The 27,868-nt window shown below is 37.7% G+C and overlaps 1 protein-coding gene across 1 annotated transcript in view; it reads left to right on the top strand.

The window, feature by feature from the left end:
* Positions 1 to 27,868, top strand: part of TECPR2 (tectonin beta-propeller repeat containing 2) — a gene marked incomplete in the record, with an annotated part of 1,535,154 nt that overhangs the window by 880,447 nt on the left and 626,839 nt on the right. Inside the window, 1 exon segment of the mRNA XM_044074534.1 lies at positions 1,506 to 1,746. Coding sequence (XP_043930469.1) covers positions 1,506 to 1,746 — 241 coding nt within the window.

Raw genomic sequence — 27,868 nt, 5'->3', positions numbered from 1 at the left:
ATGTTTGGAATTTATTGCATTTCTCCAAATTTAGCCTTCCTTAGAGGGCACCTGGCATCTGGGGCAAGAAAAACTGAGGAAGATGGCGTCGGCTGACGCTTTTATACCCCAGGCGCTCTGACGTCAGGGAAGGGGCGATATCAGCCGACACCGGACCCAGACTTTGGAATCCGGCCGACAGAAGGGCTGCCTGAGGCAGGACAACCCATATGTGATGACTGCAGATGCATACCTATCGGACATCTACATTTATGGTAGGTACAAAACTGTACTTTCTCTTTTGTTAATATATGGTTACCTATTTCTTAAGTGATAATTTAATAAGGGTGTTAAAAAGCGTTTATTGCTGCCTGGTGCTACAAGTCTGACCTTAAAAAAAACTCCATCCACATCAGTTTTTTTAGAAATCCATTCACTTTCCCTTTAGTCAGACACCAAGAGTACAGTACTCAAGTGTTCAAAGGAAAAGTAATTTGTTTTCTTGATATTCTGTCTACATTTGATTTTGCTGTTTGTGTACCATTTTATATAGAATTGCATGTTGCTTGTTTTGACACATTTCTCAGCATCTGTCACATTGTCTTTGACCTATATCAGTGAGTGTTGGGATGGGTGGTCACTTCAGTAGACACTAGCAATAGAATCTCAGAGTATCTCTGAATTTATTTGCTTAAGAATGAGGGGCAAAGCCAAAAAATTTAAATGCCCAAAATTAGGGACAGTTTTATAATGGCAGGTTTATATCCACTTCTATTTATTGAATTAAAAGTTTGGAACTCTGGCATTAGTGACTGCAGTCTATTATGATTTACCAGAAAAATTAAACATTTTACAAGAAACTGGGCTAAATTATGGATCAAAATCGGGGACAGTTAACTGTTACAGCTGACATTAGCCAGAGCAGTTTGATCCAAGTATAGGTATCAAATTTGTGACAGCTGCCTAGCTAGAAATTTTAATTTGGGGCTCATTTCTTAATTTGAAATGTCAAATAACTCAGCTGGTAGTCAGCTGGAGATGGGGAAAAAGGCAAAGAAACTAAATTAGCTACTTTTTTAATTATAAAATTCAGTGGGGTTTTTTTGTGTCTGTACTAGATGACCACTAATAAAATAAAACAAAATATCTGAAAATGATGGATCAGTGCAGGCAGAACAAATAAATGAAATGAGAGTAGACTTACTGTGATGCTTTCTGTCCAGTGGCTTACAGTAGGTGATCCTCTTACCATGGCTCCTTCCCTAGCTTTATAACATAGAGACATGAAAACCTTGATTCTGAAATGAAATTGCACAACAAGGTAGCCCCACATTTCATTTCGAGATATAATGAATTTAAAGAATAAGAAAAATGCTTACAGTGCTGCTTAGGCGATATTACTGCAGAAATGTTTTTCAGTTTTTGGGTGTAATTGTCTTGTATACTTTGCATGTTTTTTCACAAACGATGCATTGTAATATACAGTACTTATCTACCTGATGCTTCCTTAATGTTGTCTTTTCTAGGTCAGTATAACAGATTATGTGGTGTTTGATCAGAACAGTTTATTCCAAACAATAATCCAGGCCACACAGACTGTCGCAAATGTAGCTCAAGCCCCAGTGGAGAGGGTAGCTGATAAACTGCGTGTTGCATTCTCATCAGTGCAGCCTTCGAGTCAACCAAGTCTAATCAGCATCAATAGTGGTGGTGTCTGGATTACTTCTGGGAAAAATGAATTTCACGTAGCTAAAGGGAATCTTATAGGTTTGTATTTTTTATTTTAGTTTCAGATTGTTGATCTGATTAGTTTATTTGTGATTTTAATGCTATGGAAAACTGTTCAGAAATTATTCCTACTGACTGTACATATATTAAGGTGGTGGTAGAAACTAGGGGTGCTGATTACCATTTCATAGATGGGATAACCTGAAATTTTCTGCAAACTCCATATTTTAAACATATGCCTTGTATTATATTACAAAGTCTGGCAAAAAGTACACCTTGAATGTCTAGGCTTTTATTTGAAGAATCCATGCTTGCATTGTGTGTTTGTGTGTGTGTGTGTGTGTGTGTGTGTGTGTGTGTGTGTGTGTGTGTATATATTTTGGATTCACTTTATAATCTCTAAGTACTGACATCGAATTTCAGTATCTCAAGTCTATAAAGCCGAAAACTCTCAAACCCGAAAACCAAAACTGTGAAATTCAAAACCACGAACGTCAACAAAACACTACACCACATATACAAACACAAATACACCTACCTCCCAACACTACAACAAAGCAAAACAACACACACTAACACAACAAAACAAACACACACACACCTACCCTTCCTATAAGTAGGGGGGCAACCCCCCCTGCATCCCCATGTGGGGTGCTGCACCCCCCCATACCTCCACTACTTATATGTATTAACTCCGAGGTCACACTAAACACAGAAAGTCAGAAAACCCACCACCCCACATTCTACACTCCCCCTTGCACAAACACATCACATATATACAAACACCAACACTCTCAACACTGAACACACTCTTACCTACCCTAACCCACACCTAAAACTCCCCAACACACACTCAAACACACAAACCCTCCCCAAACCCCTTAAAAACCATAACACTTACCTAATGCATCATCAGTACCGCTGGTTCGATATTCTGCAGTTTTGCGTAACTGCAGATTTGACAATTGTGTCTCGAGATACTAAAATTCGACATTTCAGTATTTCGAGATTCCAGACTGAACCCATGTATTTTTATATATATATATATATATATATATGTGTGTGTGTGTGTATACATATTTGTATTTTTTCTTTATATTTATTAAACATAAGAGGTGACACAGAGTAATTAAAAAAACACCATAATATCTTTTCCATTATTTTAATGCGCTATACATATTTTCTTTTTAAAAATTTTTATTCACTCTAACATTACATCATTTGCTCAGTGATTGCCTTCTCTTAAATTTCACTCTTTCTCATTCTGAATGTTATTCTATATGTATTGCTCCCATAAATTCCATTTATTTATATGTAACTTGCTACTTCCTTTTCTTAAGGATCCCACCCCAATTCTTTTATCTCCTTTGCAATATGCAATACTTTATTTATGGTTAATTTTAATTTTCTGATAATTGCTTTTTTTGGCAGTCAGTAGCGTTAAACTTACCAAGTCCTTATGTCTGTGCAATTCTGATTATGTATACCAGGTCAAAAGAATCATTGCCTTAGTTACAGCTGGTTGCTCTCCAGCATTTATGGCTAAGTACTTTGTAGGGATTTTTTTTTAGTCTTTCAACTCATTACATTTCCAAAATGTTTTTCTCATTTACCTTTTTCCAAATTCATCTCTAGTACTTGCTGTCTACCTTAGAACAAATTCTCTAAAATTGGTGTTTAAAAATACTTTTGCAAACATGAAATCCTAACTTCTGGACTGAATACTTGAGAGCCATACAGATGTCCTCCCACTATTCCTTTGTAAATTGCATTTCCAGTCTCTCTTCCCAATGTTTTCTAACCTCTTCTACTTGATTCTTATAGTTATTTAATATTGAATATGCCCTACTAATGTCCTTTTTTAACAGTAGCATCTGTTCTAAACATAGCTTAAAACTCATCCACTTAACACTCTCCTGTCACTTTCTCATTGCCTATACTCTGTCAGTCACTGGTGTAAGGAAGGTAATACATGCATACAGATATTTCAAGCATGGGCATGAATGCCCTTCTAGCTTACCAATATACCAAAACACTTGTTCCCATAATAAGTATCCAGGCTATTCTTAAAAATATCTAAACTAGTAATTGCTTTAATGTAATTTGGTAGAACATTCCATGCATCAGCTACTCTGTAATCTGTATCTTGCAGTCCAAACTTCTGCTTGGCCTCAGTCCTCCTTCCTAGTTATTTGCTTTCGGTATCTTGGTTCCTTTGCTAATTTGTTCCAGTAAATTCTAGCCCCATCTTACCTGTTATCTATACCCCTAGTTGCAGTCATCCCTATTGCGAAAATCTCCTTTCCCATTTTGGTTTATTTTTTAGAATGCTTTATAAGTATAATAGTATGTGTGGTTGCTATTATTTTCTTTAAGGGTGTCCATCCAAAATCCTACTGTCTATCTCCTTGTTTCATGAACACCCCTGCCTTATATCATCATTCCTTTCTGCTTTGAATACCTTCCGCTTGACTTCTGTATGAGCATTAATTGTGTAACTCAAAAGTATCTCTTTAAATCAGGTAATCTAAAACAACTTTGTTCTGTGGTGAGAATCCTTGTATTCCACTTAACTCTTGCCCTCTTCCCTTCTCAAAACAAGTTCCTTGAATTGCCATCCACAACTCCTCCTGTGGTTCATTTATACCTGACCTGGATGTACAACTAAAGGGTCTAAAATGATTTTCATTACTTGCAGCTTGATATATTTATATTTATATATATATATATATATATATATATATATATATATATATATATATATAAATCTACTTTAAATGATCAAAATATCACTCGTACGACTTTTTAATGCCGAGACGAAAGCACCAAAAGTCAACTTATATTAACACTTACATCACCGATGAAAAACTCCAGGTAAGTAAACACTTGGCATCACCACAACAAAAACGTAAAAAACAAGCCACATTAAACTCACCCATGTGGAGGGCTGCCCCCAACTAAATATACCAGCTCTGGGATCGTACTACAGTGGGGAAAGAGGCAAAGTACACCATGGTGGCCAAGTGGTTACTTACCTGGAGTTTTTCGTTGGTGATGCAAGTGTTTAAGTGGACTTTTGTGGCTTTCGTCTTGATGCTTAGAAAGTCAGGTAAGTGGTATTACAATCATCTAAAGTAGGCCCATATATAATATCCATAATTGAGAGATTCCATCTCTTCATTTTTTTTTCTATCTGTTTAGTCTCTTCCCATGTATCCTTGGGTTACTCCAGACACCTAAGTACTTTATCTTATTTCCCATGTGTGGGTATTGTTGAACCAATTAATGTGTAGATATATAGCTTACCATTATATCTTCAATTATTTTATATCCCAAGTAGGACTTGCAACTTTCTCAAAATGTTCCACAACCCTACAGTGTCCTTTTATGGACTTATTGGGTAAAAACAAATCCATCATCCATCCATCCACCCACAGCCCCTTTCTCCTATAGAGCCATGGTTTACACCACCGGGTGGTTAGCCCTGCCGCTGTAGTTCATCCACCACACACTTGCAGGCACATTCATGGCTATGGCCAATTTAGTGTGTCCAATCTGCCTACTGCATGTCTTTGGAATGTGGGAGGAAAACGGAGCATCCAGAGGAAAACCCATGCAAATGACGGAATGTGGGAGGAAAACGGAGCATCCAGAGGAAAACCCATGCAAATGGCATCTGTAAATAAACCTCTGTTTTCTTGGTTACCATACCAGTTATACCCTTGAATTTGTGTTTCCCTTTCCTAATAGCTCAAAGCAAATAAAGAAGAACATTAAATCCCTGCCTGGTTCCTCTGTTCTACAGCTTGTTGGATAGAAACCCTCCCACCCTAATTCTTGCTTCTGACCTATCATACATTCTCCTTATTAACCATGCTATTCTGTCAGTGAACACTAGTGGTACCATTGCACTCCTAAAATCCCACCTGACTCTGTCAAATGCTTTCTCTGCATCTATACCCATCAACAGTAGTGTTTTTTTTCTTACCCTTGGTATCATCATTGTTCTGCTAATGCTGTCAGATATTTGCCTCCCCTCCACAAAACCACATTGATCCATATTGTTCACTTTTTTGCAAAACCTTTGACATTCTCTTTGCTAGTATGGCTACATAAATGTTTTATTGTCATGGTTTAAAGATGAAATTGGTTAATATGAATCTGAATGTGAAGGGTCTTTACCCTCTTTGGGTAATATAGCCACTGAAGCTTTCTTCCATGATGTCGGTAATGTCCTCCCTTTTAAACTGTTTTTAAATAAAACCTTACAGATCTTTATCACTGTGTTTTCTACTAATTTCAAAACTACCACAGGAGTATGATATATTCACCAAACTTCCTTTTTTATTGATTATATATCTTTTTTATCTTATCCCTTTCATTTTTGGCTATTAATTGTTGAATCTGAATTTCCTGTAACCTTGGCATAGTTAAGTCTTCTGTACATATTTTCGTTTGTGCCTTTTCTTAGTTTTGGTATTCCTCTGCTTTATACACATTTCATATACGTTTTGGCAATCTTGTAATACCTCTGTAGGATCTCTGGTTATTTTTCTTTCCATATGGTTTATAAGTTAACTGCAACATTTCTAAAGTCATGCATGTTATCCAAATGCTCCCTTATGTTCCCTTTAGCAGTCAGTAATTGCTCCTTTTCTAGTTTTATGAGTTTCCATTTCTTTTGTAATTCTTAGAATGTCAGTCCCTCTAAACAATTTTTAAAACGCATTTCTCTTGTCTTTCTCTCTTATTTTTAAACTCCTTTTTTATTTTATCCAACTCTCTAGCTTTCCATTATGAAGAAATGTCTGCCTTCCATAGTAACTGTTGAATCATTTCCACTATTTCATAAATTTGTCTCTTTTTAACAGAAAAGTAGGGAAGTGCCTCATTTTTACTTCATTACCCCACATCTTTGTTTTAGTCTTTATTTGGTGAATGATCTGAAATAATTATCATATGTAAAGATTCAAATACCCATGTTCATGCAAAATAAAAGTTCTGTCAAGGATAGTTCAGATGTTCATCGTGTTTCACTGTTGCAGTCATTACTCTTGGGTTATCCTGCTGGCAGGCTACCCGCAGTTGGCCTGAATTCCAAAGTCCTGGTCCGGTGTCAGTTGCTGTCGCCTCTTTCCTGACTTCAGTACGCCAGGGATATAAAAGATGCAGCCGACACCATTTTCTTCAGTCTTTCTTGCCGTGCGGTGCCCGAAGCAAAAGCAGTTCGCAAGTGCACCGGTTGGCCGACTTCTGAGATTTTCAAAATCGAATTTCAGATCCGAAGTCTTCATTAAAGCTAAGTACCCCGTTGGGGAAACTTTTTTCTTGCTCCAGACCGATGTCAGAAAAAGTTAACAATTGCATTTCTTGTGGGAAGCAAATACCTCATAAGGATTTTCATTCTTACTGTATTCCTTGTCTAGGCCCTGATCATGACGTTGCTAGCTGTCGGTTTTGTGCTAGATTTAACCAATGCACTTTTAAGCGTCTGTACGGTTTTGCCTTTCATTACTTTGGACGAAGGTTTAATTATATAATGCCGTCGGAACAGCCGATGACCGGAGTTTATAATAAGCGCAAGGAAAAGGACGGGCATCCGAGGTCCAAAACCGATGAGGCCCCTGCTAGGCCAGTCGCCGGTTCTCAGTGAGGTGCTTTCGCAGCCCCTGATGCCCGCTACCGCAGAGCCACAGGCCACTTTTGACTACCACGTGGAGCCAACTAAGCCTCTGGAAACTCAAGGTATTGGACTCTCTGAAACTATTCCCTCAGATGGGTCCAGAGCCGCTGAGCAGGCATCTGCTTCTGAGGGTGTTTTCAGACCTACACAATTATATGTCAAGCCAACCTCAGCTTCAAAGACAAAGACTAAAACAGCTCTAAAGACAAAGAAACAAGTACAGCATTCTCCTGGACAGACTTCCATGCCTAAGAAACAGATGCTTAAAATGGCCGAAGACCTAATTACTTTGATCAGGGGTTCCCATCCTCCTCCTGATAAGAGGCCTAGGCAAGAGACAGAATATGACTCTTCTTATCAGGTTTCCATTTCCTCTGACTCCTCTTCTGAACAGGGATACTCTTTTCTTCCCTATGAGGATTCTGATGCTGAAGAATCCATTCCTTCAGCCTCTCCTCCTGAGGATTATTCTTTTGGGGAAACCCTGCATACCATGAGGGAGCATTTTCACTGGGAGAGCCAAGATTACTCAGAATCTAAGAAAAGGCTCAGAGACAATCTTTTACTACCTCAGCACAGACCTCTTGCTATTCCACCTGTTCTTGACATTGTAGATTATGTATTTTCAGAGTCCGGCCTGTCTCCTGACTCTTTACCCCCTGCACCTGCTAAGCCAGACAGATACTACAGGATTCCAGACTCTCATAAATTTCTATATAAAAACCCTGCTGCTGACCCAGAAACTATATCTCAGGGTCCCAAAGGCGTCAAGGCTTCCACTGCAAAAAAACCCTGTCCCCTCTTATAGGGATTCTAGGGCAATGGACAGATGGGGGAAAAAGTTTACACTTCTGCTACCTTGGCTGTAAGGGCTTTAAATTACCAGTTTCATATGCTTAAATATCAGCAATACTTAATGTCACTGCTTAAACAGAAAATGTTGACAAATTCTGAATGTTCTGATAACAAGGAAATGCAGGACTTATTGCATGCAACTGAACAAGTGGGAAAGCATACTTTGCAATGTGGTTTTGATTCACTGGAGGCCTCTTGCAGGGCCACTGTTACGGGTTCTGTCATTAGAAGGCATGCTTGGTTAAAGGAACAGAATCTTCCTGATCAGCAAAATTATTGGATGCTCCATTACAGCACGATACTTCGTTTGGTGTTGAGGCAGAAGAGGTGTTGAAGAAAATGGAGGATAAAGCGAAATCCATGCAGACAGTTAAGGATTTCCTACAGGTACAGCCACCCAGATTTAGCAGGAACTGGCCTACAAAAGAATTGGTCATTTCCAGTGTCAGGCCACAAAGAGGCAGATACAGACACCCCAGAGGTAGATCCCACCCCCAAGGCTCATACAGGCCTAAACAATGGGGTGCTTCTACCTCCAAAAGTGGAGAAGACAAATCACAGCCTTACAGGAAACAGTCCCAATGACTTTCCTCTGCCAGAACCAAGCACTTACCTTTTGGCAGCCCCCTTAGGGGGAAAACTAGCACTTTTTTCACCAAATTGGCACATGATTACCCAGGACAAATGGGTCTTGAACATAATGTCTCAGGGCTACAGGTTCCACTTTCACATATACTATCAAAAACTAATCCAGCACAAAGAAAAGGTAAAATTGAATAAAGGCTTTATTGTGGCAAACTCCATGCAGAATAGCAAACCGGTTTCGGCTGAAAATTCAAGCCTTCCTCAGTGCAACAAATATTCCATTAGAGCACACCCTAGTGTCTGCTTTTATATATGTATGTTTAAAGGAATGCACCTGAAATAAATGAATTTATTAAACAGAACAACCAAGGCAAAATCTAGCTTAATTCATTAAGGCCAGGTCTAAATAAAGCCCCTAGCCTGATAATCTAGGATGATTCCTTGTTATTTAATATTTCATGCCATCCAGCTTTGGAAGTTCTGTGCATTTGAATTTTATCTATAATAGTAAAATTGAATTTGGCAGTTTTGTGTGTAGTGGTATGTTTATAAAGGGCGTTGGAAATCCTTTTGTTTCTAATCTCACTTAGATGCTCACTTATGCAGTGTCTGAAGGGTCTTGACGTTTGTCCAACATAAAAAGATGAACAAGTACAGGTATCTAAATAAATTATCCAGTCACTGCTGCAATTACCAAAAAAAACTCTTAATCTGATAAACTTTAGAAGTATTACAGCTAGTGAATTCTTTGGTTTTGAAAATGTGATCATGCACTGCAGTGACCACAAGGGACACCGTCACCAAATAATGTTTTCTGCATAGTCACAGGTGGATTATAACATTTGTAATGAGTGAGGTATGAGTTAATAGTTCTACCTCTGCGGTAGGAAAGTAAACATCTATCTTGAAGTACCCCATTCAATTGTTCATGTGTGAGTAGAATGTCCCAATGGTTGTTAATAATATTTCTGAACCTTGGAGTGTTGCTACCAAATGTTGTCACTAGTCTGACTGGTTGTGATTCTTGTATATTATTCTGAATAGTTCTATTTTGATAGTCCAAAAGTCGGGATCTCTCAATTTGGTTTACCTGGGTTACAGTTTGGGAAATATGTTTATTGTAGCCACTAGTTACCAGCCTATTCGTTAAATCTTGTTGACACTCTTGATGACATTGTTCAGAAGAGCATATACGTTTAGTACATAAATATTGGGACTTGGGGATGTTGTTGATGATGTGGCAGGGATGATGACTGGAGGCATGAAGTAAAGTATTATATTTTGGAAATTTTCTATGTACTCGAGTTTCCAAAGTATGATGATCTTGTCGAGTAACAATTTCATCCAAAAATATAACTTGTTGGTATTCAATGTTTAGTGTAAACTGAATATCCCATCTGTTATTATTAAGATACCTGACAAATTCATGTACATATGTTACATCACCCCGCCACACCATCCAACAATCATCCAGATAGCGTCTCCAAATATCCAACTCATCTAAAAAGGAGTTATTATTGGTGTCATAAATTAATTGCTCTTCAAAAAAACCCATGAAGAGGTCAGCATAAATGGGAGCAAAGGATGCTCCCATGGCTGTGTCTCTGACCTGCCAGTAAGACTTGCCATAAAAATAGAAAGTATTTTTTAAGATATGTTCAGTTAGGGTGAGTAAAAAATTATTGAAACCAGGAGTGTATAGTTTAGATTTCTCTAGCCAGTATTGAATGGCCTGTAGTCCAGCCCCATGTGGTATACTTGTATAGAGGGAGGTGACATCCATTGTGCAGAGATACCAGTTAGATTCCAATTGTGTATCCCAAATGATCAAGAATTCAGTGGTATCTGTTAGTCTAGATCTAACCATAGACAATAAAGGTTGTAAATATTGAGTCAGGAAGGCAGATAAAGGTTCAGTTAAGAGAACCCTTCCCAGATACAATTGGTTTACCTGGTGGACATGTAGAATTTTTATGTATCTTTGGGAGTAAATATAAATGCTGAGGGATAGGATCTGAAACCTTAAGTTGTTTATGGGTTTGTTGATTAATAATGCCTTCCACCATGGCTAGGTCTAGAAAGGAATCAGTTTGTTTTTTAAAATTTGGGGTGGGATCAACAACCATATGTATATAGAAGCGGGCATCAGATAATTGTTTATCTGCCTCAGCCTGATGCATCTCCCAGTCCATCACTACAATGCCACCTCCCTTAGCTGGTAAAATGACTATATTATGATTAGAACTGAGTTCATGTAATGCTTGATGTTCTTGCTTAGTCAGGTTATGTCTGATTGGTTGGTATTCTTGAGAAAAATGCAAATCCTTAAGAACACATTCTTTAAATATAGCCACATGTTTATCCATAGGGGGTTGGAACTCATATCTTTCAAACTGAAACCCAGTAGATCTTTGAGCATTTACAGTATCTGAAAAAAATATTTTGAGATTAAGTAATCTACAAAAATTGTTCAGTTCATTGACTAGAACATGCTCAGGTACAACAAAAGTAGGCACAAAATTGAGACCCTTATTTAGTACTTTATTACCCGCAGTGGTGGTGCTGTGGTAGTGTTGTCGCCTCACAGTAAGACGCTGTCCAGTTCGATTCTCAGCTACAGCATCTTCTGCGTGGAGACATGTGTGCATGGGTGTACCTTCGTTGAAGGTTGTGCATCAGGACTGGCAAGCTGGTATGTAAAAATAAACTGCCAATCATTAGCGGACTGGAGTTCCGCTGTGGCAACCCCTAACCGGGAAAAGCCGAAAGACACAAATTTAGTACATTATTATGTATAGCCGACAATTCGTATGAGGAAATATTGTGTACATTGTCTATTGGGTTACAATTTTCTGTAGCAGTTGTTGAATGTTTTGTTTGTTTCTTGCTATGTTTTCTCCCCCCTACGTTTTTTGTGCCTAAAGGGTCTGAAGATTGTTTGCGTTTAGCAACTGGAGAGTCCTGGTTAGGAAGGCAATCAAAATCCGTGGCAGAAGAGGAATCATCCTCAGAAGTGCCACTGTGTGATTGCACTGTTTTCCAGAGTATAGATTGTGGTCTCTTCCTACTGGTAGGTTTGTAACTGGAGTCAGAAAACCGAACACTTTTTTGAATGACAAAAGGTTTCCCTTTTTCATAGTCAGCAGTGTCTCTTTGAAATTTCTGAGTTTTCTTTTTGATGAGTTCTTCTAATGTAGCTAGATACTTAGCCAATATTGAAAAAACGTTCAGACTCATAAGTCTTAGCTTCTTGGCAATTGGCATTAACTTCTTCAATCTGTGTTTCTATCATTCTTTCATAATATGCAATCAGTGTATCTACAAACAACATGGATGCTTGATGTTGTGGGCCCAGTCTATTGAAAGTTGGTCATCAATTATACCCACTAACTGTTGAATTCTAATTCTTAAACCTCGTGGTGTGATATTTTTGAGTTTATAGGCTTTGAACAGTTTTAGGTGCCAAATATTGGCCCTTAGTGTCCTCATATTCTTAGTCAGTTTTTGAAATAATACACCACAAAGATGTTTGGGATCTACCATATCAGTAGTGAAACCACTAGAATTGTTCGGCTGTAAGCCGAAAACATCCAAATTGTCTTTATCAGCAGAAAGGCCCTGCAAAATCCCGGTGGGATCCATAATGCCAAGTAATGCAACACAATAAGACAATACTATTAGACCAATATATATATATATATATATATATATATATATATATATATATATATATATATATATATATATATGTATAAAATGAATGTGGAAATAGCACTCTTGTACCAAATATATATATGTATAATATATTGGCTCACTACAAATATTTCAATTGGGTCTCAAACTAGAGCTCAGCAAACTAATATAAATAAATGTATATTAGTGATAATATAAAAAAAAAATAGAAAACTATTAAGATGACCAAATGCTGCTCATAACAACCCCAGAAAAGGAAACATACCCTTTAAACCAGAATATGAAATCTGAAGGAGGACTGTGAGTTATTCAGAAGTACTCAAAATTGTGGCCGACCTTCGTCTCAACCACTTGTCACATATATATAACAACCCCAAAAAAGGAAACATACCCTGTAAACCAGAATATGAAATCTGAAGGAGGACTATGAGTTTTTCAGAAGTACTCAAAATTGTGGCTGACCTTCGTCTCAACCACTTGTCACATATATATAAAGGATATTCAGCTGACCAAATACTAATCATATATACCCTAAGAAAGGAAGCAGACCTTAATATCCTTAATATGAAGTCCAAATGAATAATTCTAAGTCACTCAAAGTTATTCAAAAGGATCAAAATTGTAGCCGACCTTCGTCTTAGCCACATGTCACACTGGTATCCATACAAGCCACTAAACTTAGTGAAACAAATATGATTTGATACGTTTCATGAAAGGTGGCCAATTATATCTGTGTCACCTTACTTAGCTGGCAAAAGTCAATTGTAGAGAACTTAAATGTTTGTATAAAACATGGAAAGTTCCCCAAGAAATGAAACAAGTGACCAACCATTAGAAAAATCCTCAATTAAAGAGTCAGCAGCTAGCATTTGGTGAACTCAAAATTCAAAAGTCAAGTTATAGATGAACAGTATATGCAGAGCTCATGTTTAGTCCCCAAATAAAATATTATTACAACATGTTGTATTGCACTAAACTTGTGTACCATAAAGGAGTCACCAAGAACTAGGAAATAGTATGTCATAAATTCGTAATATCTTAATAAATTTCTGTCTACAAATGAATTCTTAAACCATAAGTCCCTCGTCCAGACATGTATATTGTATAAAATACGAATCGCACTTATCTTGTACACCTAATGTATAAATGTATAGCCACGTATGTATATAGAACAAACACTCTGCTAGAATATGATCAAAACTGCCATACAACATATAGATGTAAAGTATTTAGATGGTGAAAAATATTTTTGAACAAATAAGAATATAAATGTCCGAACTATCCAGCGATCAATAAACAGATCTCAAATAACAATTGGAGAATCCACATCTCATCAAAAACAATTGACGTTACTTAGAACAGTTTGTGTGTCTCTGGCGTTCACAATTTAGCTACGAAAATGGCGTCCCTCCATAATCAATATTCCAAGGTTCACCTTCTTAGACCGTTATCAAACATGTCCCATAAACCTATGCATAAAATGTAAATATCTTGTAAAAAGTCCAAATCCAACCAGGTGCACTGAAAATATATTCACAATGAAACCAAAGGTTCAAATGTTGAATTTAGATTTAACAGAAAATGATGTTACTTCAACAAAAACCAAACAGCTAATGATGTATATAAACGGCTGTCCCCATATAAGTCTTGTAAGTTCAGAGTCAAAAAGTGGTAAAGAGCGATGTTGAAAATTAGCCTCTCTATCCAATTAAGAGAATGTGAGCAGCAGATAATACAACAAACAATGCAGAGGTCAACAGAGTTACCGGCTTTAAGGCCCAGTCCCACACACTAAATATGTAGCCTGTAACCACAGTCTCACCTTCAAATTAAATCCAAAAAATCAAATCTTTTTCGCAGAAAACAAAGTTCCATTTCCAAATTAAGGATAAAGTGTAGTTTTATGACCATATGTTATACGACCCTTATTCGTGACATCCGCCGAATACAGCATCCAATATGTTGAGTTAGCATATAGAAAAGGAAACCAACGTACCAATGTTTGATCCAACACCCCAAAAAATATAATAAATAAATAAATGGCACCAGATGAGAAAAAACAATTCCCGTATCACAGAAATACATTACACACTTGCAATTTGAACGAGCAGATAATGTGTGTTCAGCCACTGATTGATACAGCCATCATTTATTTCAGGTGCATTCCTTTAAACATACATATATAAAAGCAGACACTAGGGTGTGCTCTAATGGAATATTTTGTTGCACTGAGGAAGGCTTGAATTTTCAGCTGAAACCAGTTTGTTATTCTGCATAGAGTTTGCCACAATAAAGCCTTTATTCAATTTTACCTTTTCTTTGTGCTGGATTACTTTTTGATAGTATGGGTCTAATTGGTACAATCCGTGCACTCAGTCTACCTTGCGTATCTTTAGTTTATTCCACTTTCACACCCTGCCAAGGGCAAAAGGTATGCTAGACCTGCCATACAATCAATGGGCAGAGGCACAAAAACAAGTTTCATCCCTCATGGACATGAGGGCCATTCAGCAAGTACCACATCAAGAGCAGGGACAAGGATTTTACTTGAGACTTTTCTTGGTGCCCAGAAAGGACAAAGCCTGGAGACCAATACTGGACCTGTCTATTCTAAACACATTTATGGATGTTCCAAAATTCAAAATGTTGAGACTGCAGCAGCTACTGCCCATACTGGGCAAGAAGGCTTGGCTCGTAACTCTGGACCTCAAAGAGGCATACTTGCGTGTCCCAATCAGACAATCTTGCAGAAGATACCTCAGATTCATAGCTGGCTCAATGCACTACCAATTCTCTGCACTGCCCTTTGGCTTATCTACTGCGTCCAGGGTCTTCACAAAATGCCTGGCACCAGTAATTGCATTTTGCAGACAAAGAGGAATTCAAATATATCCTTACTTGGACTGCCTTATACAAGCAGAGAACAAAGACATTCTACTAAAGCATCTGGCGTTTGTAAAAAAGATTACTAATTTGCCTAGGGTACACAGTAAACGAAAAGAAATCAAAACTAGTACCCTCTCAAGAGATAATATTCCTGGGTGCAAGCTTAAATACAACTGCCTAAATGGCTTATCTCATGCCAGACAAACAAAGGCAACTGACTTCTTACTTCAAAATGTTGGCAACAAAGTCCCAGTTATCTTCAAGAAAATTTCTGCAGGCTTTGGGCTTCATGGCATCCTGCATTCTGCTAATTCCATATGCCAGACTGCATATGAGGAAACTACAATGGTATCTAAAAAGTGTATGGATTCAACATTGCCACAGCCTGGAAACATTAATTACCCTCATTCCCTGCCTACAACAGGAGTTTCGATGGTGGGCACAGGCCTGTCACCACAACAAGGAACAGCCATTCACTTTACCCACAACCAGGCAGACACTAACAACGGACGCATCAGATTATGCCTGGGGGGGGCCCACATGCAGGAAAATGTATTCAGGGCACATGGCCTGCAAGCCAGATGCATCTTCATATCAGTCAAAAAGAGATGCTAGCTGTTCAGAACGCCCTGACAGCTTTCAAGGATCTGCTTCATCCAGGACAACTACTGATAAAGACGGACAATACTACAGTCATGTGGTAGATAAACGAGCAGGGAGGCACACATTCCTACCCCTTGTGCAGACAAGCCATGACTTTGTGGGACACAGCATTGACTTATCAAGTTCACCTGCAAGCACAATTCCTGCCAGGAAAAATAAATACTCTGGCAGATGAACTAAGCAGAAACCTCATGGATCCCCACGAGTGGAAACTGGATCCATAAGTTTTCAGCATGATAACAAGGAAATGGGGATGCCCAGACATAGATCTGTTTGACTCCCCTCACAACTGTCAACTACAGAGATTCTGCACGAGGATTTATCACGAGCAAGCAGGGAAAGTGGATGCCCTATCCTTCAGCTGGAAAAACCTAACAGTATATGTCTTTACTCCACTGCCTCTCCTCCCCAATGTACTCCTAAAGGTCAGACAAGAGAAGCCAAAAATGATACTGATTGCCCCAGACTGGCCACGCACTGGTACCCAATCCTGAAGAGCTTGTCTCAAGGTGCAGCCTGGACATTGCCTCAAACGTCTCACTTGCTGACCCAACAAAATAATCAGATCCTGCACAGCCAACTCAGGACCTTAAATTTGGCAGCATGGCGGATAATGTAGCCATTCAGAACACTCCTCTCTCCAAAGCTGTAATGGATGTTATCTTGGAGGCCAGGAGGCCCAGTACCAGAAAATCTTATGCAGAAAAATGGAAGAGATTCTGTGCTTGGAACCAGGAACAAGGAATTGACACATTTGTACCAAATATTCCTCAGATTTTACAATACTGAACTGAGATGTTGGACAAAGGCCTATCCTTTTTATCAATTAAGATTCATGCCTCTGCCATTTCAACCCATTACAATACAGAACCACCTATCTTTTCTCATCCTTTAATAAGGCAGTACCTCAGAGGAGCCAAAAACATAAGACCTCCAAGGAGGGCGCCAATACCTGCATGGGACCTCAATTATGTCTTGGAAAAACTCTCACTGCCTCCTTTTGAGCCAGCCTCAACAGCGGATATATAATTCTTATCCTGGAAAACCACTCTGCTCCTAGCATTAACCTCTGCAAGACGCGTCTCGCTGAGGACGAACCCTACATTTATGCTTAAGGTGGTGTCCAGTGTGGCCCTTAATCAAACCATTCACTTGCCTACTTTTTATCCAAACCCACAGAACAAGAGGGAGAGACGTCTGCATTCTTTGGACATTCACAGACAGCTACGCTTATTCTTGGACAGAACTAAAGCTTTCAGAAAGACTGAGCAACTTTTAGTGGCATATGCATCAAGATCACAAGGAAAGGCTATCTCAAAACAGACTGTTTCAAAATTGATAGGCCATTGCATTCGTTTCTGCTATTTACAGCATGGCAAATCAGTGCCTAAGGGCATTAGGCCACATTCTACCCAGAGCAGCAGCCACTTCAGCAGCCTTCCTCAGAGGAGTACCAACCAAAGATATCTTAGAGGCTGCAACTTGGAGTTCAGTGCACACTTTTACAAAGCACTACCACTTACCTCTCTACTCTAAATCCAGAGCAGGCTTTGCCACTACAGTTCTGCAGGGCCTCATAGACTCTCCTAATCCTATTTAACCCAGCCTCCCATCCTCAGCTTTGGGATTCAACCCAAGAGTAATGACTGCAACAGTGAAACACGATGAACATAGTACAATTGTGTACCTACCATAAATGTAGATGTTCGAGTGTATTCACTGTTGCAGTCCAGGTTACCCTCCCACCATCCCCCTTTCATTTGGTGGGTTTTATCTGTACTTCTCTATTCTATACAACCTATGTGGTGTATTTGCTTGTAGATGAAGGAACTGCTTACTGTAGTGCATGCATGTTTATTGGCATAATCTATTTAGCCTGCCCTTTTGGGGGCACCTGACATCTGGGGCAAGAAAAACTGAAGAAAATGGCATCTGCTGCATCTTTTACACCCCTGGCGCACTGACGTCAGGGAAGAGGTGACTGCAACCGACGCCGGACCAGGACTTTGGAATTCAGGCCGACTGCGAGTAGCCTGCCAGCAGGATAACCCAAGAGTAATGACTGCAACAGTGAATATACTCGAACATCTACATTTATGGTAGGTACACAACTGTACTTTATTTTACCTTGGGGAATAATATGTAAATGTTGTCTTCAGTCCTGCTATTAAATTCACGTCTTTCATTCTAACTATTCTCATATTTCTTCAGAAATCAACACTGTTCTATTTCCTTCCCAGGTCCTCTATCACATCCTCACTTTGAAAATCAGGTTTCAGTCCCCACCCTTAAACAATATTCCCTGCTGAAAAGCTAATTATTTCTCCCAAAATTAATTTAATTTCCATAATGGTAAATTTAAGTGGAATATAAATCCAGTATAAAATCGTCATTTTCTGTCAATATTACCTTACTAGCATTGCCTTTTTTACACTTCTACACTAATAGCGCACTCAGTCAATGTGATTACTCCCACTTTTCTTAGTCCTTGATATTTTGCTCCTTTTTTATTCAAATGTCACCTGTAACATTATTTGCACCCCACACTTGGTATTATTCAGTGCTCTTTGCTTTTTGTTCATATCTGCAAAGCCATTTACATTCCATGTCAATATTGATAAGGCAGTCATTATGATAAAAAGCTATTAGTTTCATATATTATATATTACAATTATTTTGAATGTATGTTTCCAACTTCACAAACTAATTCTTGGTTGGCTGATCTTTTATGCAGTTGCTGCTTTTCATCTCTTTGAGTCCAAGTCACATTTTTCTTGACATTTTGTTTTAATAAAAATGTTCAAGAAACAAAAACCTAAATACATGTTTGAGCACCAGTCCATTTTAACTTGCAGCAAATGCACAAAACTATATACACTTTTCAAAAAGGGAAATTACCCCTGCATTTAGGAAGAGTTGCCTCAAATAGGCAGCTGCAGTCACAGACGTTACCTATTCTAAAGTTAGGAGTAATCCTTCTGGAAGTGTATAGAAGAGCCTGCATGCCCTCTTCTACAGATACCATCTCTCTTTGCCCTATCACTGTTTCCGTCAAAGATATGAAAAACAACTTACACGCTCTGTAAACTAAGATTTAGCCGTAAGAAAAATGTGTGCTGGCAGCTGTTAAATGACTAAATTATGCACTGTTATTTTTAATATAGTGAAGTGCTAAGACTTCTGGGAATGCAACCACTTGTAAACGTATTCATTTTTTGCAGTTTCAAACTTCATTTATTTTCACTGAATGGCTTGCCAATTCCCCCTTTAAATACTATAACACATTGTTCAGTCCTTTCCTAATTACAGTAGAGAGCCGATTATCTAAACCAATTATCATGTCCGTTATCAGAACCAGCCTTCAAAAGGTTTCGGGTAGGAAAAATCATAAAGTCAGAATATGTAAATATACGTATTTGCTTGAGCATGTTTTTTGAGCTTGTAGAAAGCTCGTGTGTGAAAAATACTTTATTGTCCATATGAATCGCTGAATGGTTGAAGTGTATTCCTGTGTGCAGAAAAAAAAGATTTTAGAATTATTTTATCCAGTTCAGTTGTATGTTTATCTGAACAGTTTGGATATCCAAACTAACCTGTGTACCAGTTAGTTTGGGTAATAGACTATCTGCTGTAATTTCTTGCACCTGTAGACTCCGTCACCCACTGAAGGCATATGCTGAAAGAAACAATACAGCTAATCACTTACCGATGCAGGGGAGGACTCTAGTAGAGTTCATTTAGAGCATACTTGTCAGCCTGTCATGACTAATTGCTTACACCTCTATTGTTTTTTTGTTTTCAGCCAAAAAGACAGATGCTAATGGAAAAATAAAATCTATGTTTCCAAAAACTCAAAAACTACCATTTTCATGCATTAATATTTACATACTGTCTGCTTAAAAAGTCCCTTGCAGTGTAAACTAAACATTATTCTAGAATTCTGTGTGTATCAAAGCAGGGAAATTGTCATATTTCCACATACATGTAATGTGGTTGGTAGACTTTTGCATCCTCCCCAGCAGCCCAAGATCACATTGTATGTCTTATATCCAGCCTTTATCTTGTTGCAGTGTAAAGTCTGTATACATTGCATTCAAGAAATTTCGCTTTAGTATCACTAGAATAAATAGCATTAACTAAGACTCCAACCCAGCTCACATTTAAAATATCTCTGCACACAGCTCACAATTAAAATATCTCTGCACACTATGCAGAAGTACTTTATAATATAACATATGCTTTATTTCATGAAATTTGTTGTACAAATATTACTAAGATCAAATACTTTTTAGTAATGTGTAAATCACTCATTTTGGTGCTATGGCCCACTTAGATGGTGTTTTTCTCTGGTACACAATTTAATAGTGAATGCATGTACAATACCCCCGCCTGTTGTCAGTCCATATGCAGTTGACCTTAAATATTCTAAATCCTGGAATATAGACTGGGATAACTAGCACTGGAGACTAAACATAGTGGGTGAAAAACACAAAGATTCGAAACAATTAAGTTCTAGGGAATTAGCAGGTGAGATAGAAAAGATAGCTTTGACAAAAGTGGGGCTTTCTGAAAAGGAGAATGAGAATAATAATTCAGGAAGTAGAGAGGCAAACTTGGAATGAGAAAACAAAGAAACAGTGGCGTTTACAGAGATTAAAAGTGTTGCAAGAGAGTGGGAGGAGGTAATATAAAATAAAGAGCAGAAGAAATTAACTAACATTAAAAAAGTACCGGAAGGAAAGATTTAAAGAAAATGCCATCAGAAACCAAGTAGCTCTGAAAAGCCTATGTTATGACATTCCCCCAAACACCGAGTGCAGGCAAGGAGACTTGGGCAGATGAAGGTGGAGAGGCACACAGTGAAACTAAGGAATTTAGAAACATGGAAGATAAAAAAAAAGTGGAGATTAGAGAAATAGTGGAAAGTTTTTGTACATGTTTATATAGCAAGGGAGGAGGAAGGAGAGGGCTGACAACAGAAATTAGGTGAATTTCTTGAAGTGTTAGACCTTCTAGGAGTTATAGAGTAAGAGGCCTTAATCTCATACAACCTATCACTTTAGAGGAAATCAAAGAGCACAAAAGAGAAATATGTAGGGGATAAAATGCTGGCAGGCAGGATAGTCTACCAATAAATATGTGGAAAATGTTAAAATGCAAAATTATTATCAAAATGGCATTCATTATTGGGACTTCCAAGATGGCCGCACATTGAGTAACAGCTTAATTCTAGCTCTTCCAGTGTGAAGACAAAAACACAGCAGACTAGGCCAGTGGACTGTCCACTGCCTGGATGCCAGGAAAAAAGAAATGGAGAATCTGAAAGAAAATCAACTACAAAAGGTACTTCCAGTAATCTAGAGGAAAGTATAAGACAATTCCACACATACCTGGATGAAATAAATGAAACACTGTTGGAATATGTCAACTCAAATAACAAAAGGCTGAAAGACATGGCAGAAGCTTTAAGCAGATATTCGGATGAGGTGAAAAACTGCAAAAATCAGAGGTTGAAATGAAGAAAAGGCCTGCTGAATATGAAACTGCTCAAGAAGAGATGTTTCAGAAAAATAGAAGTAGAGGACAGAGCATGTAGGGAAAACCGGAGATTTTCAGCTGTACCACAGGAGCTGGAAGGAATGAACTATTAATTTTATGAAAGCACAAATAAGCAACTGGACTGGTATTCCACAGCAGTTGTTGTTTATTGAAAGGGAACATTTGTAAGCTCCAAACGTGGCTATGAAAAAGCAACCTAAACCTTTAATAGTAAAAATATAGTCCTGCCAGCAGAAAGAGGAGTTCTGACAAGACTCTGGCAAAAGGACAAAGTACTAAAAGTGGGAGACAGTTGAGTGTTTGGGGAGAATGATTGCTCATTGTACACCAGGCAGAAGAGGAGTAATTTTTTCCACTAGTCAGGGAATGTTGAGACGCAGGTTTGAGATTGAAACTTTTGTACCCAGCTATCTTCAAAATATTCTTCCTTGTTGGGACAAAAGATGCAGTACATGCTAAGGAGGAAATACAAAAGTTTGTCCAACAGAAGGTGAGCTGTGAAACAGAAGGAGATGATTCTTGTTCTGGTAATAAAGACCACAGAGAGACTGTGCCAATGAAACCTTTTCCAATGTTTCAATAGAAAATGCTGGAAAGGAGGAAGGGAATATGAGAGTTGACTAGAAGAATCCAGTGTACATTGGAAATGAAGCAGAGACAGGATTTTGGAGATGGAGATGAACAGATATAAAATCAGTAACTTGGAAATTGACAAATGTGGGATTACAAAGCAGTAATTATATGTGTGAAATATGATCTAACAAGAAAATCTGGAAATAATGGACTTTTTGGACTTGTGGGGGACACTAAAGCATATACCCTACTTCATGTCATTGTTTGGAAAAATACTTAGGAAGGGGAAGAGGAGGGAGAAAGTTAACTGTAAATAAAATAATTTACACAGTTTATAAGAATTCCCTCAATATAACTTATAGGAGGGCCCAAAATATAAATGACCTGGTGGAACGTAAGGTTAAGGCTAAGGTTAATAAAAGGATGGGTACATTTAAGTGTGGTGTGTGTGCCCTGTGTTACCTATATTGCCCACACAGAAAGTGTTTCTTGACAAGTAGGAACGAAGGTATTAATGGGACTTCTTTTCTAATTGCAATAGTCAGGGGTTAGTGTATTTGGCTACTTGTGAATGCTGTAATGCATTCTGTATTGGTAAAACAAAAAGGACCCTAAGGAGAAGAATATATGAACATTGCTATGATATAAAAACTAAGGATGAGAAGAATAGTTTATATAAACATTTGAAAGGTTGCTCCAATGCAAAATATATGTTCTTTGTGATAAAATTGGTTCCTTTTTATTTTAACGGGGGTTCTTGGGATTTTTTGTATATACAATTTTTTATGTGACCAACTTTTAATATATATACATTTATACGTTTTTCATTTTGTATGTGGGATAAATTAATTTATTTATAACATTTCTTACATAGAAGTACAGTGATTATTTTTTAAATGTGTAACTTGTTTTAATGAGTGCTTGATTATTATTCGATGGTATATAATTGATAGGTGGAGTTTTTGATATATAAATGCAACAGTTTTTTGTGGAATTGTATCTGAAGAAGTCTTGAAACAAAAATGCAGTTATTCAGTTAGTGTTTTTTGCTGGCCTTTTAATAAATTGCTTATTTTGCACTGGACATACTGCTTCACAAGTGCTTTTGGATTTTATTGGTTCTCATTTCTCCTTGGAAACAATCTGATAGAGAAACTGGCTAGAAAAAAAGAGAAATTGGCTAGGAGATCTCTGAAATCATTTAGGTGTTTATATAAAGATAAGACAAAACCAGACAGTGCATAGTAGAAGCATAGGCTGCAGTACACGTCTTAGCATGGATAACCTTTCTTTTAGATTAACTCAAGTCTTGTGAGTGTGGCTTTCAAGTTTGGAACCTTTGTTCCTATTGGTCAAACTTCAGTATTTGAAGTTGTACATAGTTTTGTGTGTTAGTATTAAGTTAAGGTTTTATGGAGTATTGGGGTGTTTTTTTGTTTTGTTTTAGAGCTTTCAATAAAACAAAAAGTTTTGTAAGATGTGTCATAGGCTCAAATGGATATGACAAAACTTTATAAAAAAAGTTCAACCTGCCAAACAGTGTTTGCATGCAACACAAAAGCTAGAACTAAACATTTAACAAAAAAGCTGCTGTATATAAAAGGTAAGAATAATAACCTCTTATTTCAATGATTCTTTTTGTAATGTCTTTAAAGGTCACTGATCTTACAGTAAATACAAAAAAAAAAGAGTAGTGAACCATATTAAAAATGTAGAGAGCAGAAAGCTATGCTACAGGAGATGCATTTGGAAAGAACTGAACATGTTAATTTGATAAAGAATGGTTTTCAGGTTGGCTATTGAGATGAATACCTGGAACAAAGGAAAAGAGGGAGTACTTGTATTAATTGCAAGAACAGCTCCAATAGTGATAGAAGAGGCTAAAAATATAAATGGTAGATTTGTAGTGTTATGGAGCTACAGGAAAGGGAGGAGAGCCATGTATTTATATTCCACCTAAAACTGCTATAATGGAGCTTGAGAAAGTTCTGAAAGAAGAAATCAACTTTCACCAAGGAGTATTACTTATAGGTGGAGACTGGAATTTGATTTTCAGCAGGGAAGATGTGTCTCGGGGCCCAGAAGGAAAAGTATAAGAAAGGAGGGTGGAAGTCTGAAGAAATTTATGAAAATATTTTGCATGGAAAATGTGAATTCAGTACTAGGGGTTTGGCGTGAATTTACATATTATTCCCCAAAATGCAAAAACTGGGCTTGGCTAGACAGAATTTACATATCACAGAAACGTGCATTTAATTGAAGGTGTTGATGTGCACTAATTATTTCAGGTCATGCTCCCATAATAACTAAAATAAAAACACAGGGTAATGAAATAAAAATGAGACACTGGCACTTTCCCACTTTCCCACCTCTTTTTTGAAAAGAGAAATTTAAGGAAAGGATAGTGGAAATTATTCAGGAGCTATTAGAGAGTATAGAAATTTCTTCTGAAAATATAGCTACGGAGTGGGATAAAATTAAAGTTGAGTTTAAAAATAGAGTGAAAGTGAAAGGGAGATATATGGTTAAGAAGTAAGAATTGAGGGATTGACAAATTTTAAGGTATTGCAGAATAGGGGGGATCTCACAGAACAAGAAGATGAGCAACTCCAAAATGCTAAACAGAAAATAAGGGATTACCTTGACAATATGCATGAGTTTAGAAAGATTTAGCAGCTGTTTTTTGTTAATGACTGTAGAGCATAAAACGTTTTAGCAGAATGACTGAGGCAACAAAAAGTAGAAGAGGCTGTCACCAAGCTTAGGGAGCCTTTAACAAGGAAGGTAACAAGATCCTGTAGAGGTATTAAAAATATTTTGGAAATTCTGTGAAAGTATGTATAAAACAAAGCAATATGGAAATCAAGAAAAGGTATAAATGGAAATGTTTATGGAAGAATTAAATATGCTAAGGTTTAGAGGTAGATGAGGTTTAATTACTAACAGGATGGGAGAAGATGAGATAAATATGGTGATGTATACCAATCTACAGGTGGGGTCCCAGGGCTAGATGGTATTCCTGCGGAAGTTTGGAATCTAGGAGGGGAAAAAACTGATAAAGATCTGGAAGGTTTGTTTAATAGTATTTTATGAGGAGGGGAAATACCAACATCCTGGAAGAAAGCAGTGGTAGCTGTAATATTTAGAGGGTAAAGATCCAACAGTTCCAGCTTCATGCAGGCCCATTTCAATGCTAAACCATGATTATAAAGTGTTTATATTTATAATGGCTAAAAGAATGGCAGAAGTGATGCCAAAATTGATAGATGTGAATCAGTGTGGTTTTGTGGAGAGGGTGTAAACATCTGACAACTTTAACAGAACACCGATGATCCAAAGGGAAGCTGAATGTAAGAAAAGACCACTGTTGTTGGTGGGTCTTGATGGTGCGAAAGCATTTGACAAAGTAAAATGGATTTTATGAGTGGTGCAGTGGAAGTATTTGCATTATTTAATAAAATTATAAGATTAATTAGGAGGTTATATGAGGGATCAGAGTTGAATAGTAAAGTGGGTGGGGTCCTCTCTAATGATTTCTGTTTGAGCAGAGGAACCAGGCAGGGGGTGTCTGCTTTCCCCTTTATTTGTATTATATTTAGAACCATTGGCAAATAAAATAAGAGACTCAGAAATTCAAGGATAAAATTAGTATAGTAGTCAAGAAAAGCTCTCTCTGCAGATATTATTCTATACTTGACAAAACAAAAGAGCATTACTGTGTTGTGGAACATTGATGAGACAGTTTTACATTTTTTTTTGGGATACAAAATTAATGAAGTTAAAACAAAGGCATTAGCAGTAAATTATGTACCCACACAAGAATTGGTTCAGCAATATCCATATTTATGGGGACATGATAAAATGAAGTATTTAGGAGTATAGATTAAAATGATTCTGGTGCGGCTGCTAAGGATATGTGGGAAGAGAATGAATAAAAGGTAATACAAAAACTGAGAAATTGGAAGCTTTGCTATATGGATATGGATAGTAAGATACAAGCAGTTAATATGTTTTTAGTTCCTTTAGTCTTATACAGGTCAGGCATATTTTTGTCAACCAGAGGAGAAGTTGTGAATAGCAGTTAAAGAGCTGAAGGATTTTATCTGGGATGGGAAGACTGCAAGAGTCAAGTGGGATAAGCTGATTCTTGCAGTAGAACAAGGCGGATTGGTATAATCCAATTTGAAGGGGTATTTTATAGCTATACATTTTACGACTCCTATACATAGCACAAGCAGAAACCTGTAATTCAATGTGGAAAGGGATGCAGATGAAAAGGGGGTGGGGCTCAAGAAACAAGGAAAGACTGGTATTTTGGGTACAGACCTTTAAAGAGAATACCAGTAATTATGCAGAATATTTATTTATTTATTTTTTACTTATTTATTTCACATTTGTTGACTGGGATTGTCCGACTGAGCTAAAGAGCCCTTTTTCAGCGGAGGCCTGGGGAGAAAAGCTCCAGCATTTTAAACAGTTCATTATAAATTAGCATTAAACAGCAATGTTACAGGATTGTTACAAGGCATTAAGTAGGAATACAATGTTATACAGTGTCAGTAATCAGGAGTATGGCAAAACTATTTCAAGATGTATAAAAAGAAATATATTATACTTACCCGGCAGGGGGAATACCACAATGAAGAAGGTGTTTTCCCCAGGGTGAGGCTCTTCCATTGGGTGGCGGAGTGGTGCAGTAATTTAAGTTGTTTCCTCACAGCAAGAAGTTCTCTGGTTCAATTCTCAGCTGGGTGCTTTCTGTGCAGAGTCTGAATGTCCTTCCTGCATTCGCTTGGGTTTTCTTCCACATTCCAAAGACATGTGTTTTGCGCATTTCTCCCCAGGCCTCCACTGAAAATAGGCTCTGTCCTAGTTGGACTTTCCTGGTCAACAAATGTTAAATAAAAAAATAAGTTATATTCATAAAGTGGAAGAAAGTATTCTAAGAACTAAGCCAACATGGGAATGGAGCAAGGGTGTTCTGCCATTGGAGATGACTGCAATCAGGGATATAGACAAATAGGCAAGAGGGTGGAAGTTTTAGGAGAAAACTGGCAAAGGAACCCATAACTAGAGAGGGAAATGTAATAGAATGGGAACACACCAAGAATTTATTTGGACTGCAGGTTAGAGATTGCCTTCAGTAAGAATGATTGATATCAGAGTACAGGCAAAGAGAAATGGGGGGAGGTCCTAGACAAAAGACCAACACTGGTAGAGTTTTTAGTAGAATTAGTAGAGCATACAATATATTGCATGATAATTATAAGAATCAATCAGAGGAGGTTAGAAAGGATTGTCAAGAGAGTTTGGGTAAGCATTTCACAAAAAAAACAATGGGAGGGGGATATATGTATGTCTCCCAAATATGCAACAAAGTCTAGAAGATTTAGAATTGTTACTTGTAAATGTTTACATGGATATTTTTATACCCCAAGTAGACTCCAGAGAATTTTTCCTCAGGTAGACAGTAAATGGAGGTGTGATGGGGAAGAAAGAGATAACTGGGAACATATTTTTGGTAGTGTAATGAGTTGGGAGACTTCAAAGATTTTCTGCAGACTGCTCTGTCAGAGAATGCTGTGTGAGCAAATTGGTGCAACTAGGGAAATGATTTTTCTGAGCTATGATACAGAATCGGAATTACCTAGACATAGTAAGACC

This window comes from Protopterus annectens, chromosome 6.part0 (assembly GCF_019279795.1).
Source record: "Protopterus annectens isolate FY-2018-M chromosome 6.part0, PAN1.0, whole genome shotgun sequence".
NCBI classification, from domain to species: Eukaryota; Metazoa; Chordata; order Ceratodontiformes; family Protopteridae; genus Protopterus; species Protopterus annectens.
This window is presented reverse-complemented; position numbering and strand designations above follow the sequence as displayed.